The sequence below is a fragment of the Bos indicus x Bos taurus genome, chromosome 1 (assembly GCF_003369695.1).
Source record: "Bos indicus x Bos taurus breed Angus x Brahman F1 hybrid chromosome 1, Bos_hybrid_MaternalHap_v2.0, whole genome shotgun sequence".
NCBI lineage: Eukaryota > Metazoa > Chordata > Mammalia > Artiodactyla > Bovidae > Bos > Bos indicus x Bos taurus.
In genome coordinates, this window is record NC_040076.1 from 58,121,427 (window position 1) to 58,137,853 (window position 16,427).

At 38.4% G+C, this 16,427-nt stretch overlaps 1 protein-coding gene across 3 annotated transcripts in view; it reads right to left on the minus strand.

Annotated features, from left to right (window-relative positions):
- The window catches only part of USF3 (upstream transcription factor family member 3), a 47,510-nt gene that overhangs the window by 14,549 nt on the left and 16,534 nt on the right, over positions 1-16,427 (minus strand). Inside the window, exons 2-5 of one of the 3 annotated variants that reach the window (XM_027522385.1) lie at positions 9,529-9,644; positions 6,526-6,590; positions 5,188-5,216; positions 2,740-2,822 (exon numbers count right to left, since the gene is read on the minus strand). In XM_027522385.1, the coding sequence (XP_027378186.1) occupies positions 2,740-2,822; positions 5,188-5,216; positions 6,526-6,572 (159 nt within the window). In that variant the 5' untranslated portion in view covers positions 6,573-6,590; positions 9,529-9,644. Of the gene's footprint in view, positions 1-2,739; positions 2,823-5,187; positions 5,217-6,525; positions 6,591-9,519; positions 9,645-16,427 lie in introns of all 3 variants that reach the window. The other 2 variants (XM_027522478.1, XM_027522574.1) reach the window with 2 other exon arrangements.

Sequence of the window (16,427 nt, forward strand, 5' to 3'; positions counted from 1 at the left end):
CTGAAGAAATGCTTGCAGCTTTTTACCACTGGGTATGTTAGCTGTGGGCTTGTCATATATGGCTTTATTATGTTGAGGTATGTTTTCTCTATACCCACTTTGTTGGGAGCTTTTATCATAAATGGATATTGAATTTTGTCAAAAGCTTTTTCCTGCATCTATTGAGATGATCATATGATTTTTATTTTTCATTTTATTAATATGGTATAAAACATTGATTGCTCTGCAGAGAGTGAACCATTCTTGCATCACAGGGATAAACCCTTCTTGATCATTATTTATGATTTTTTAATGTACTTTTGAATTCGACTTGCACACATTTTGTTGAGAATTTTTGCATCTACATTCATCAGTGATATTGGCCAGTAATTTCTGCACTCATGGTTTGAAAGGATTAATATTGTTAAAATGAGCATACTACCCAAGGCAATCTACAGATTCAATGCAAAATCAAAATACCAATGGCATTTTTCACAGAACTAGAACAAATAATTTCAATATTTGTATGGAAACAATCTTGAAAAAGAACAAAGTTGGAGGTATCATGCTCCTTTTATTTCAAATTATATTACAAAGCTGCAGTAATCAAAACAACATGGTACTGTCCTAACACACACACAGAGCAAAGAACAGAATAGAGAGCCCAGAAATAAACCTATCCATTCATGGTCAATTAATCTATGACAAAGGAGCCAAGAATACTTTGAGGAAAAAAGACAATCTCTTCAGTACATGGGAAAACTGGACAGCTACACACAAAAGAATAAAATTGGAAATTTTCTCACGCCATACACAAAATAAACTGAAAATGGATTAAAGACTTAAATGTAAGACTGGAAACCATAACACTCCTGGAAGAAAACACAGGCAGAACATTCTTTGACATAAATTGTAGCAATATTTCTTTGTATCTGTCTCCTAAAGCAAGGGAACCAATAGCAAAAATAAACAAAGTGGACTACATCAAACTAAAACTAAGATAATGTCCTTTCTTAAAGCAAAAATTTAGACAAAAGCAATTGATAATGCCCACCTGCTGTTCTCTACTGCAGACAGGGGCTGGGGACATGAGGCAAAAGTGAAGAAAGTCTAAATTTATTCAACTTCTAGAAACCAATACTGACCTCCATTGCACACTCCAGGACACCAAGAAAGAAATGATTATGGTTTCCTTTCAGAGAAACTTATAGGAATAGAAGCCAAGAGGAGGAATATTTCACTAGGCAAATAACAAAGCTTACTGAGCAGTTACTATACACTGAGATATGGGGAAAGAAAAGCAATCAGGAGACACAGTGCCAGCCCCTACGTTTGCTTTTGTGTTAAGGAAACAAAAAGTATATTTTTAAGAAGACTGAAAAACACGTTTAGGCAAGACTGGGTACCACCTTGCAGGGAAGAATGAGAAGAAACTGAATTATAAGAACTTGCTGAGGGAAACAGTGTTGAGAAGTGAACAAATTGATCTGGCCCTCCCCAACAAACGTCTGGGATGGTTTGGGACTAGGAAGCTCCAGTGACCATGGAAGGTGGGGTGAGGCACGGGGTTAAAAATGAGGGGACTGGTAGAAAGGTTCTTCTTTTGTAATAAGAACCAGTCCCCACACACACCCTGTGCAACTGGATGACTTCCACTCCTCCCCAACCACAGGAGACAAGTTTCTTTGCTGTGAAATTTGAACCCAAGGATTTCAGCCTCAGAGATACTTTCATGGCACAGAAGTGGATAAGATGAGGCTCCTAAGCGAAAACATGGTGGGTGGGGAAGTAAAACAATGCTTCCTAAAGCATGAGATTCTCCAGCACCCGTTCCCTGCCCCAGCTCCCAGAACAATGGCAATGAGCTAGTCCTCTTCCCACCATCCCCACTACTAGGTAGGGTGGTGCAGGATCTTTCTCCAGAAACTAAAAATTAATAGCTAATTCCAAAAGAAGAAAATCTACAAATGTTGGCATGTTTCCATTCAATAACAACAACTACAGCAACACTAGATCATCAATCACTAAACCATTAGGACCACCAAAAGATAAGCCTGTTCAATCAGTTTTTAACGCCTCCTTCTCAAATATGAAAAAAACAGCTGAGGTGTCATTAAACATTTAAGGGATGTCTCCAAAAAGAAAGACAAAACATCAAAACAAAGGAGAAACATTTTTAAAAACCAAAACCCTATATATTATTCTCAAAGATGAGATAATACTGCATCGTCATAAAAATATAAAAGGAAAAGAGACAATAAGGAAAAAAGATGTGGAAATTAAAAATAGGAGAGCTGAAATTAAAAACAGAAGAGTTGAGGACTTCCTCTGTGATCCAGTGGCTAAGACTGTGCTTCCACTACAGAGGGCGTGGGTTCTGTCCCTGGTCAGGGAACTAAGATCCCACATGCCGCCTGGCCAAAAACAAAAAGCAGAAGATTTCAAAGAGACCAACTAATTGAGACTGAAAAAGAAGGGTAGAGGGTTCCAGAAGTAAAGTCTCAAAGGAAAAATAGGGAAAATGAAATTTCATGGCAATTTGACCATGCAGAAATTATAGTAAGAGACTGCTGGGAGGTGTGGAAAGAATTTAGAGATATGTACATAAAAAAATTGAGCAAATGAAAAATAATGAGGCAATTATTAACTCTAAAAAAACATTTTTTGACAGGGAACAAAAATTATCATTCTGCACACAGAAACAACTTAGGGAATTATCTGATCACAAGCAATTGGTTAAAGTATAAGAGGATTTCTTACCTGTTTCAGTGCAGGAGAGCATGGGATCAGCTCTCCTATTCTGTTTATCCCAGCATTGATTTTCTTCTTTCTATGCCTCTCCACTAGATAGAGAAAAAATTCATTTATCAAACCTTGCACTACTGCTGCCAAAGTGCCTCATTCTCCAAAGGTAAAGAAATCTCAAAGAAAGTCTTAACCAACTGTCTACTGAATACAAATAACCATAAGAAGATTTCTAAGAATGTCATATTCTTAAGTCTAGTGTTATGAAAATCAATACAAGCCATACTTTTTTTTCTTTTTTCCTCTCCCCCACCTCCCCAAGAGCTTTCTCCACCTTTAATCACCTTTTATTTGGATTTTAAATAAAGGGATCTGTTATAATTAAATTCAAATTACAAAAACAAATGACTAATACTGTATTACTCTTGCTGCTGCTGCTAAGTCGCTTCAGTCGTGTCTGACTCTGTGCGACCCCATAGACGCAGCCCACCAGGCTCCCCCGTCCCTGGGATTCTCCAGGCAAGAACACTGGAGTGAGTCGCCATTTCCTTCTCCAACGCATGAAAGTGAAAAGTGAAAGTGAAGTCGCTCAGCCGTGTCCGACTCTTAGTGATCCCATGGACTGCAGCCCACCAGGCTCCTCCGTCCATGGGATTTTCTAGGCAAGAGTACTGGAGTGGGGTGCCATTGCCTTCTCCGGTACTACTCTTAGGTCATTATTATATTTCAAGTAATTATTAGAGATTTTAATGATAACTAAATTTCAAGAACCTACTACTAGTTATGTTACTAGAAAGCTGCTGCTTTATAGCAAACAGCAAATTAGACATTTCCAGGCATATTAAAGAACCTTAAAACACCTTTTAGGCTGACTAGAAGGCATTTTTGGAGTAGAAATAGCTATTAGTTGTGACTTAAATAGATGAGAAAAGGCAGTGGCTTATTTTCTCTATGTGTCTGTGCTGTGCCCCATCTAAGGAGCTAGACAACTGACAGCCTGTGAGAAATGTCCCAGGCGTGCATGCTACAACTTGAAAAGCTGTATGAAAGAGCAAGAAAATACAAGACATGATCTAAGTAGTTTCTGTAAGATACTGCAAACAGAAAAATTGGTTTCTATTTTGTTAATTTTATAAAATCTTCCTTTTAACGAAGGATTTCAGTGCTTCTAAGAAGATGACCTTTCAGATATAGCATAAGTAGTTCTTATTTCACAAATATATATTTTTCGCCTCATAATCTAGCAGTGAGAACACCCTCTCAATGACAGTGATTTACTTTCTCAATAAATTACTATCAGGACATACTTATTGTCCCATGTGACATTTAATTCCAATAAAAAGATTTAGCTCATAAGGCAAAAAAAAAATTTAGATGTGCTGATAGGACAAAAAACTCACACAGAGCAATAAAATAGAGCTCACCATTCTTCTGAATGCTCTAACAATAATATTTGTTGTTATCTAAGCACATATTTTCTAATGTGTGTAGACAAAACAACAACAAAAATAACATTAAGACTCTATCGACAGTGACAAAAGGGAATTCACATGCAGGGAACTCCCGTTCTGGGGAACAGCAGTGTCCCGTCAGTGCTCAACACTTCTTTCCATAGATAAAGTTTCCCCAGGTTCCTTTCCTTAGGGAAAGGGAGATATTATTTATAGAGTAAAAGAAACAATTAAATATATATTTTTACATCTGACTACAGTCCCTGATGGAAAATAAAATGTTAAACAATATATCAAATTGTCAATGTATGCACAATTACTTCTATAAATGTTTACCTGGCTATGGCCTGTAATTCTGATATTTAAGATAAAAGCAAAGGTTTTTTTTTCTATATTTCTTCTTATAATTGAGGATTCCACAGCTTAATTTAAAACTGGTCACATTTCAAGTACCTTTAAAATCTACAGCCATTTCTTCCCAACTCCTGTAGGCAGCTAGCCTCCTCTAAAATTTCTGCAGACACATACTCTTCACTCTTTCCATAAGGAGTATACCTGGAATTCCTCAGCGGGTGAAATCACTTAAAACACTAGCTCCAGCGGTATACTAATCCTTAAATTAGCTAAATAGACTATAAGTCTTCATGAGACTTAGGGAGTACTTTGTCAACTAAAAACAATACAGCACAAATCATTACATATAAAATAAATAAGCTATATGGTACAACATAGGGAATACAGCCAATACTTTATAATGACTATACTTGGAGTATAACTTTTAAAAATTGTGAGTCACTATGTCATACACTTGTAATTTATATAATATTGCACATCAACTTTACTTCAATTTTAAAAAATGAAAAACAAAACCCCAAACAATAAAAGAACACTTTCCTAGAATGTAATGAATAATGATTCTGTACTCATAACATGAAAACACAATCAGCTATAGTATAATTTCATTTTGAATACAAAAAATGCCAACAAGTAAATTTTCAAGTATTGTTTCTACCTGCATTGTGTGTCTCCCGGTTTTTCTTTCTGAAACAAAAATATAGATAATAAGAACATGAAAATAATAGGAAAACATTTTACTTTATATTTTGAGAACCATAAAAAATAATTTGATGAAAATTTGTATTTGTTATATCAATAAGAAGCCATTTTAAAGATAATTTTCTCAATAATAGATTATGGTATAAAAACCTGACTGCAGATACATCAGTATAAATTCAGAATTCACAACTACTGAAAGTAACTACTATTCTCTATTTTCTCTTACCCCAAAGTCAAATCAGTCATTGAAAACTGACCTATTTGAAAAATTTAATTAAGGAGCTAGTCAACTCCTAAAGTGATATGCCAAGTACTGTTGACCCTTAAACAACACGATCTGGGACTTGTTCACTTATACAGAGATTTTCTTCAATAGTGAATTCTATAGTCCATAGGAACCAGAGTTGGTTGAATCCAAGGATATGGAACTGTGGATATGGAGGAACTGTGAATAAGAGGTCTGGCTATACCCTAACCACCACTGTGTTCAAGGGTCAACTGTAGCTGATTTCCAGTGTTTGCTCTGGCACTGGCTAAGGGCAGAGGTGACTGTGTAAAGAAGACAAACAGTAAAGAGGAGCCTTGTGACCCCAGGGAGGGAAGTGTGGCAGGCACTAACAACTGGCATCTGAGACATCTCTTGCATTTATGTAAATTAGGTTATCCAAATTCTTACATTTTTCTCAAAAGGTGATCTACTAAAATCACCAATTTTCCCATATACACCATTATTCAATACATAAGCATTCTCTAATAGCTATCCAATCTCTAACAATGATTGTAATATTTAATAATGGAACCACTGGTCATGCAATTCTAAGCAGAAACATTGCCCAAAATGACGGAAATTCTGAAGGAGGTATTATACAAGGAACCAGAACTAATGTTATATTGATGTGCATAATGGCATTAATGGTTCGTAACGTCACAAAATGTCTATTCAAACTGACTTCAGTCTAAGTGAGCTTTGCGTCCACCACGAAGACTAATACTGAATGCAAGTAAAAATCTCAGAAGAAACAAACATTTAGCGTATATTTAGGTATTACACTGTTTTAACTACTGATAGTCATTTTACCACTTATACTGCTAGCAGAATTCAAAGGACAGGTAAATTTTAACTATATACCCCTTTCTATATATCTATTTATATTTATCCACAGCTATTTTTGAAGAGTAATGGTTTTCTAGACATCCAAATTAAAGTTCCCTAAAGGACTACCTATTTCAAAAAGTGGGGACCAATTCTGCTTATCTGCCAAAACTCTATTATTTTTGGACTGTGGCTTCATACCTGTGCTGCTTTTTTGTAGGAGTCTCATTCTCTGTCATTTCTGGCATGGTTACAGTGATAGGAACCTACAAGGCATGAAAAGACATGTCAGACAGTCTAAAGGCATTCTAGTATCTGGGAGAAACTGATTAATAGCAATTTGGTTTGAATACCAAGATGCTAAAAAAATAAAAATGACATCATGAAAAAGCACTGGATTAGGTATTGTGGACAGGAAAAAAAGTATAAGAAGATAGGACAAAAAATATTATAACCAGCAGGTAGAGAACATGGTGAATGTCAAATGTGAGATATAGCCAGGAAGTGCTTGAGAACACTGGAGAAGAGAAAGATCATTACAGATTTGGAAATCAAGAAAAGCCTAAAAGGGGTACAGATTTGAGCAAGATCTGGAAAGACAGGTAAAACATACTTGAGTTGGGAGAATATGTTCTTTGCTCATGATACAAAATTGAAATCAATGGCCATTCTCTCTGAATGCAGAAAAACCAAAAGTGACAAGTGCACAATATATGCTATCCCACATATAGAAGCAACATCCATTCATTTACTCATTTGCTGGGCTTCTTTCATTTCAAACTGCTAGAAGTTTTAAACACTATCACTTGAGAATCATTAAAATCTGAGTTTGAGTATGAAAATTCTATTAATACTTAAAATACTATGATACTAAAGAATACATATATTATATGGAAATACACTCAAAAAGCCTGAAAGCAAATATATTACAATATTAAACACAGTTATATAAGCCCAGGAATATTATAAGTGATTTCCCTCTCTCTTCTGATTTTCAAGAATTTTGCAGTAACTTTAATGCCTCTAAATCCCAGGGATTGGCAATCTTTCAGAAGAGGCCTGTCAAGCTGGGCTACTGTTCTGATGCACTACAAGAGGCTGCAGGTGCAGTGTCCCATTTTCTCTCTGAAGGCAGAAATTGGAGTCAGTGTGGGTTTACAATCTAGTTCTGCCATTTCCTGGTTGTGAGGTCCTGGGCAAGTTGTGTAACCTCTTGGAAACTCAGACATTTCATCTAGAAAGTGGATCATAATCACAGTATCAAGATCACTAGGTTGTTTCAAGAAAGAAAAGATGAAATAATATAAGGAAAGGACAACAGCATGGTGCCTAGTTGTAGTTAGGATTTAATCAATGTTAGCCACAGATATAAATGACCTGGACAACCACAATGATGTGGTCACTCACCTAGAGCCAGACATCCTGGAGTGTGAAGTCAAGTGGGCCTTAGGAAGCATTACTATGAACGAAGCTAGCAGAGGTGATAGAATTCCAGCTGAGGTATTTCAAATCCTAAAAGATGATGCTGTTAAAGTATTGCACTCAATATGCCAGCAAATTTGGAAAACTCAGCAATGGCCACAGAACTGGAAAAGGTTCAGCTTTCATTCCAATCCCAAAAAAGGGCAATGCCAAACAATGTTCAAACTACTGTACAACTGCGCTCATTTCACATGCTAGCAAGGTAATGCTCAAAATACTTCAAGTTAGGCTTCAGCAGTGTGTGAACCAAGAGCTTCCAGATGCACAAACTGAATTTAGAAAAGGCAGGGGAACCAGAGATCAAATTGCTAACATCAGATGAATCATAGAAAAAGCAAGAGAATTCCAGAAAAACATCTACTTCTGCTTCATTGACTATGCAAAAGCCCTTGACTGTGTGGATCACAACAAACTGTAGAAAATTCTTAAAGAGATAGGAATGCCAGACCACTTTACCTATCTCCTGAGTAAGTTATACATGAACCAAGAAGCAACAGTTAGAACCTTATATGGAACAACCGGTTCAAACTGGGAAAACAGTACGACAAGGCTGTATATTTTCACCCTACTTATTTAACTTCTACGCAGAGTACATCATGCAAAATGCCAGGCTAATGAATCACAAGCTAGAATTAAGACTGCTGGGAGAAATATCAATAACCTCACATATGCAGATGATATGACTCTAATTGCAGATAGCAAAGAGGACCTAAAGAACCTCTTGATGGGGGTAAAAGAGGAGAGTGAAAAAGCTGGCTTAAAACTCAACATACAGAAAACTAAGATCATGGCATCCAGTCCCATCATTGCATGGCAAATACATGGGGAAAAGTGGAAACAGTGACAGACTTTATTTTCTTGGGCTCCAAAATCACTGTAGATGGTGACTGCAGCCTTGAAATGAAAAGATGCTTGCTCCTTGGAAGAAAAGCTATGACAAACCTAGACAGTGTATTTAAAAGCAGAGATATCACTTTGCCGAGAAAAGTCTGTTTAGTCAAAGCTATGGTTTTTCCAGTAGTCATGTACAGATGTGAGAGTTCGACCATAAAGAAGGCTGAAAGTCAAATAACTAATGCTTTCAAATTGTGTCCTGGAGAAGATTCTTGAGAGTCTCTTGGACAGCAAGGGGATCAAACCAGTCAAGCCTAAAAGAAATCAACCCTGAATGTTCATTGAAAGGACTGATGCTGAAGCTCCAATATTTTGGCCACATGATGTGAAAAGCTGATTCACTGGAAAAGGCCCTGATGCTGGGAAAGGTTGAGGGCAAGAGGAGAAGGGGACAACAGAGGATGAGATGTTCAGATAGCATCATGGAGTTGATGGACATGAGTTTGAGCAAACTCCAGGAGACAGTGAAGGACAGGGAAGCCTGGCTTGCTGCAGTCCATGGGGTCACAAACAGTCAGACATGACTTAGTGACTGAACAACAACAACAATGGATATTGATGATGTATTTCTGGTTAAGGCTTTAGCTCTAGAAAGGAGGGAGAAGAGTCCTGGGAAAGAAGTAGAAATAGATGCAGACAAGGTGCTGATAGAAAAGTATTGACTGAATCAGCCTGAGGAGAAACATGTGCTCTAGATCTATTTCTGGCAGCTTATTTATTCCATTTTCTCCCTAACATTTATAAAGTCCAGATCAGCCTAAAAGCAAGTTCACATTACATAATGCGGGACACGTGAGTAAATCAATCAATCCCTGTCACCTTTCTCACCCAAGGGCTTGCAGAATCTCTTCACTTTTGATTCCTGGCTTCCAACGCCTCTCGTTTCTGATCCAAATCTATCATCTTCTGCCAGAAGATGGTCTATAAGTTATGTTTTCTTCTTACTACACAAGAGAAAAATGAGTGAATGTTTATATGTTTCCATTAGCAGCATGAATAAAACGAGGACTAGCAACCTAGGGTGGGCAGGCAGATTTTCCGTGGCTTACAGGGTGATCCTGAATTCTCTCCACCTCTTAAAAGTTAACGAACCTAGTTGCTTTCAAAAGTCACTTCCCAGTGGGTTATGCATGCTCCACCCCCACAAAAATGGTAGCACAGCAGCCATGGGACAGGCTCCAGGAGGTGAGTCTCTCCTTTCTTATGATGGCTACTGTCACTTGCTGTCAGCCTAGCTTTTACACTAATTGTCCTCAATTCTAAAATTATCTTTCCTTCAATCTCCTACTTCCCCATTCTCTCTTGTGAGAGTGACTGAAGACTTACTCAAGGACCTTCCACTAAAGGCATCAGGAAGACAGCTCTCATATCTGCACATTGTATGTGCTCTTAAAAAATGTCAACATGGGGAGAATTCCCTGATTGTCCAGAAGGTAGGACTTTCCTCGTCGTGGGCCTGGGTTCAATCCCTGCTCAAGGAACTAAGATCCCACAAACCCTGCAGCATGCCCTCCCCACCCTCACCCCCCCACCAAAAAAAGAGGGGGCTTCATCCTAGACAAATGAGAAGTGCTAAGAAGGACCACAGAATTGGTGCTTTTGAACTGCGGTGTTGGGAGAAGACTCTTGAGAGTCCTTTAACCTGCAAGGAGAGCTAACCAGTACATCCTAAAGGCAATCAGTTCTGAATATTCACTGGAAGGACTGATGCTGAAGCTGAAACTCCAATACTTTGGCCACCTAATGCAAAGAACTGACTTATTTGAAAAGACCCTGATGCTGGGAAAGATTGAAGGCAGGAGGAGAAGAGGACAACAGAGGCTGGATGGCATCACTGACTCAATGGACATGAGTTTGAGTGAACTCCAGGAGTTGGCGATGGACAGGGAGGCCTGGTGTGCTGCAGTTCATGGGGCTGCAAAGAGTCAGACACAACTGAGTGACTGAACTGAACTGAAGGAGGGCCCAGGAATCTATATTTCCAAAAAGGTCTCTTTGTGATTTTTCTTTTTCTTTTCTTCTTTTTTTTTTTTTTGTACAAAAGAAACTCTTTTTCACGGCTGCTGCTGCTAAGTCGCTTCAGTCGTGTCTGATTTTGTGCGACCCCACAGACGGAAGCCCACCAGGTTCCCACCCCTGGGATTCTCCAGGCAAGAACACTGGAATGGGTCAGTATTTCCTAAATATTCCTATTAATCCAAAGGTAACAGTTTAAAAATATAGGTTCTCAGCTCATCCCAGATGCACTGAATCTGTCTCAAAAGAAGGAATTCCGATCTCCAAGGTAGTAGCCTGAAATTTAATGCGTGCCCCCAGGTGGTTCTTATCAGGACATCTTGAAAGCACAGGCAGTTATTTTGGTGAAATTCAGGGAGCTGACCAATACTTTACTGTAGGAGAGATTGTTTGGGATGTGGTATGAGAGTTGACCAGATAATTTTACCTATAAACCAGTAAGGTCAGATTTGCCTCATACCCACATGCGTTGGCATTTGGTGATTAATATCACTGTTCCAGTTGTTCCCCTCAGGTTGTCCTTTTTTCAAACTTTTCAGATTGACGTTACAATTAAGATACATGAAGTAAAAGCGTTACTTTTTTTTAAACATCTAGGATCTTAAAGCAAATGACAATGGAGCCCTATCACATAAGTAGACACAATCAATATATTGCACTGAGGTGAAAGCCAGCAGTTTACTCAAAGAGGAATACAGCCTCAAATCAAAATCACCCAGCTTACCAAATGTCACTATAAATATCCATCTCAAAGCACATTTTAACCAACTCAATTAACCTAACTCAATGCAAAATTACTTCCATGTCCAGTATCTCCTGATATTAAAAATGCATTCCTGACACTGAAAAAGAACATTTACTGGAACAAAGAACTATATAATATTGTCATGAATCCTTGTCCACTTATTACTCTACTAATAAGGAAACAGCATTTTTAATACAATATTTATATAACCAAATACAAATACACCCTTTAAAATACTTAAAGTATCATGAATTTTTAAAGAAAACTGTCAAAATGTTACATTAGTAATCTATGGATTATTATTTTTCATGGTAAGAAAGTTATTTCTGAAATTAGTCAAAGTTCGTGGTTCTCAAAGTGTGGCCTTCAGATCCCCTGCATCAAAAATCACATCTTTTTTCTTTTTTTTTTGATGTGGACCATTTGTAAAGTCTTTATTGAATTGGTTACAACACTGCCTCTGTTGTTTATATTCTGGTTTTTTGACTGTGACACTTGTGGGATCTCACCTCGCTGATCAGGAGCTGAACCTGCACTCCCGGCACTGGAAGGCGAAGTTCTAACCACTGGGCCACCAGGGAAGTCCCCAAATCATATCTCTTTTCCCCATGAGGTAACTTTTTTCCCCAAGAAGAAAAGCTTACATATTAGTAAAATGCACAAATTTTAGTATAACAATCAGTGAGTTTTGACAAATGCATATACCTGTGTGACACAAACCCTATCTAGGCGCAGAGCATTATTATCATCAGAGACAGTTCTCTCATGACCCTTCCTGTCAATCCCTTCCCCTACTCCCACAGAGGCAACCAGTGTTCTCATTTTTTTTTTCACCACAGAGATCTGAGAATTCTACTGTGGGGGGTGGGGGGCAGAAAGGGAACCTGGACCAGACTATAAAGGAATATTTTACACCTAATGAATGTGTTCAGATTGTATCTTAAGATCAGTGGTTCTTGAAGAGCAATCCACAGAAACTAGCCTAGCCCTGATATGAAGTAAAATGAAGTCCCCTAGTCGACAGTAAAATGGAAAAAAGGACAACGCAGTTAGGATTTTTTTCTTTTTTATTGATATATAACTTACATACAATAAGTCACTAATTTAAGTTCACCCTAATCACCTATTATTTATTTTCTCTCTCTCTTTTTTTTTTTTGACTGTGCTGTGTGGCTTGCAGGATCTCAGTTTCCCAACCAGGGACTGAATCCAGGCCACAGCAGCAAAAGCCCAGAATCCTAAGCACTAGACCACCAGGAAATCCCTCATGTATTTTTATATAAGGATACAACCATATAACCACCACTTAGATCAATATATAGAACATTACCAGCATCTCAAAAGGCTCTTTCAAGGTCACTGCCACTTAATCCCCTGAAGTTTCTTTTAAAAATATATTTATATTCAAGGAAGAAGATATATATTCCAAAGAAGACATACAGATGACCAATAAGTGTATGAAAAGATGCTCAACATCATTAATCATCAGGTACATGCAAATCAAAACCACAAAGATGTATTACTTCACACCTGTTAGAATGGCTGTTATCAAAAGTCAAAAGATAAGGTTTGGCAAGCATGTGAGAAAAGGGAATCCTTGGACACCATTGGTGAAAACATAAATTGGTACAGCCATTATGGAAAACAGCACAGAGGTTCCTCAAAAAATTAAAAATAGAACTACCATATGTTCCAGCAATCACACTTCTCAATGTATATCCAAAGGAAATAAGTCACTATCTCGAAGAAATATCTATACTCTAATTTACTGCAACATCATTCACAGTAGCAAAGATACGGAAACAACCTACGTGCCCACTGACAGGTGAATGGGTACAGAAAATACTGTACTATATGAATGTATTATTTCATATATCATATGTGATATATATATGCTCATGCTCGGTCATGTCTGACTCTCTGCAACACCTCAAGACTATAGCCCACCAGGGTCTTCTGTCCATGGAATTTTCCAGGCAAGAATACTGGAATGGGTTGATTGCTATTACCTATTCCAGGGAATCTTCCCAACCCAGGGTTCTAAATCTTGTCACCTTCCCAACACAGGGATCTAAATCTTATCATTTGCATCTCCTGCATTGGCAGGTTGGAGAAGGCAATGGCACCCCACTCCAGTACTCTTGCCTGGAAAATCCCACGGACGGAGGAGCCTGGTAGGCTGCAGTCCATGGGGTCGCTAAGAGTCGGGCACGACTGAGCGACTTCACTTTTACTTTTCACTTTCATGCTTTGGAGAAGGAAATGGCAACCCACTCCAGTGTTCTTGCCTGGAGAATCCCAGGGATGGGGGAGCCTGGTGGGCTGCCGTCTATGGGGTCGCACAGAGTCGGACATGACTGAAGCGACTTAGCAGCAGCAGCAGCAGCAGCAGCATTGGCAGGTAGGTTCTTTACCACGGTGCCACCTGGTAAGCCCGACACACACACACACACACACACACACACACATAAGGAAAGCCTGACACACACATCTATATGGAAAGCCCCTCCCACAAACACACGTTAATTGGCCTTAAAAAAAAAGGAAATCCTGATACTTGTAACAACATGGATCAGTCTGAAGGCCAATATGCTAAATGAAATAAGCCAGACACAGGCAAACACAGAGTGATCTCAGTTCAGTCGCTCAGTCATGTCTGACTCTTTGAGACCCCATGGACTGCAGCACACCAGGCCTCCCTGTCCATCACCAACTCCCGGAGTCCCCTCAAACTCATGTCCATTGAGTCAGTGACGCCATCCAACCATCTCATCCTCTGTCATCTCCTTCTCCTCCCACCTTCAATCTTTCCCAGCATCAGGGTCTTTTCAAGTGAATCAGCTCTTTGCATGAGGTGACCAAAGTATTGGAGTTTCAGCTTCAGCATCAGTCCTTCCAATGAATATTCAGGACTGATTTCCTTTAGGATGGACTGGCTGGCTCTCCTTGCAGTCCAAGGGACTCTCAAGAGTCTTCTCCAACACCACAGTTCAAAAGCATCAATTCTTCAGCGCTCAGCTTTCTTTATAGTCCAACTTTCACATCCATACATGACCACTGGAAAAACCATAGCCTTGACTAGATGGACCTTTGTCGACAAAGTAATGTCTCTTGTTTTTAATATGCTGTCTAGGTTGGTCATAACTTTTCTTCCAAGGAGTAAGCGTCTTTTAATTTCATGGCTGCAGTCACTATCTGCAGTAATTTTGGAGCCCAAAGATATAAAATCTGCCACTGTTTCCACTGCTTCTCCATCTATTTGCCATGAAGTGATGGGACTGGATGCCATGATCTTTGTTTTCTGAATGCTGAGCTTTAAGCTAACATTTTCCCTCTCCTTTTTCACTTTCATCAAGAGGCTCTTCAGTTCTTCTTCGCTTTCTGCTGTAAGGGTGGTGTCATCTGCATATGTGAGATTATTGATATTTCTGAGATTATTGATACTGATCTCACTTTTAGGTGGAAACTAAAAAGGTCAAACTCATAATAAGAGAGGGTAAAACTCTTGTTACCAGGGGTAGGGGCTAGGGGAAAATGGTGAAAGGGTACAAACATGCAGTTAAAAGATGAAAAGTTCTGAAGACCTAATGTACAGCACAGTGACTGTAGTTAATATAAAGTACTGTATATTTGAAATTTGCTAATAGAGAAACCTTAATTGTTCTCACCACAAAAAGTAACTATGTGAGGTGATAGATGTGTTAATTAGCTTGATTGTGATAGTCGTTTCACGATGTATACAAATATCAAAGCACTATGTTGTACACCTTGGTGATTGTGGTTTAGTCGCTAAATCGTGTCCGACTCTTGCGGCCCCGTGGACTGTAGCCCACCAGGCTCCTCTGTCCACGGGATTTACCAAGCAAGAATACTGAAGTGGATTGCCATTTCCTTCTCCAGGGGATCTTCCAGACCCAGGAAGAGAACCCAGGTCTCCTGCATTGCAGGCAGATTCTTTACCAACTGATCTATGAGGGAAGTTCATTTATTTAAATATTTATTTACTTATTTATTTGGCTGATGGCTGGAATTTATTTGGCTGGTGTTTGATGTACACCTTAACTACATATAGCTTTGTCAATCATACTTCAATAAAGCTGGAAAAAATGCATACATTCAGAAGTGTACACTTATTTCATATGTTGCTGGTATGAATGTAAAATGGTGTACTCACTTTGGAAAACGGTATGGCACTTCCTCAGTTAACACAGAGTTGCCTATAACCCAGCGATTCCACCTAGATATATATATCAAAGAGAGCTGAAAACACATGTGTACATGTGTTTTCAAAAATGTGTACATGTTTGTAGCAGCAATGTTCTTAACAGCTAAAGTGTTGGAACAAGAGAAATGTCCAAATGACAAATAAATAAAACATGATATATCCACACAGTGGAATATTATTTGACAATATATTTGTCAATAAAAGGGCATGACAAATTATTTGACAATAAAAGGGCATGAAGTACTGATACATGCTACAACATGGGTGATCCTTTATATTATAAACATTATATTAAGTGAAAGAAGTCTGACACAAAAGGTCACATATTGTGACCTTCATATGTTCCATTTATAGGAAATGTCCATAACAGGCAAATCCATAGAGAAAGAAAGTATATTCGTGGTTGCCAGGGGCTAAAAAGGATGGAGAATGACTGCTAATGGTGGAGTGGGAGGGAGAGAAGGGGTCGGACTTTGGGGGATGATAAAATGTTCTAAAATTAGACTATGGTGATGGTTGCACAACTCCATAAATATACTAAAAACCACTAAATTACATTTTAAATGGTAAACTTCATGGTATGTCAGTTATATCTCAATCAAGATCTTAAAATTAAAAAAAAAAAGAAACTGTTAATAGAAGTCTCTTTGGGTAATCTGAAATTCTCTACCATTCATCCTTTTCAGCAGTTTGTACATCTGCTTTCTTTTAGCAGGTGACTTCAAATTCTACTTAGTTACC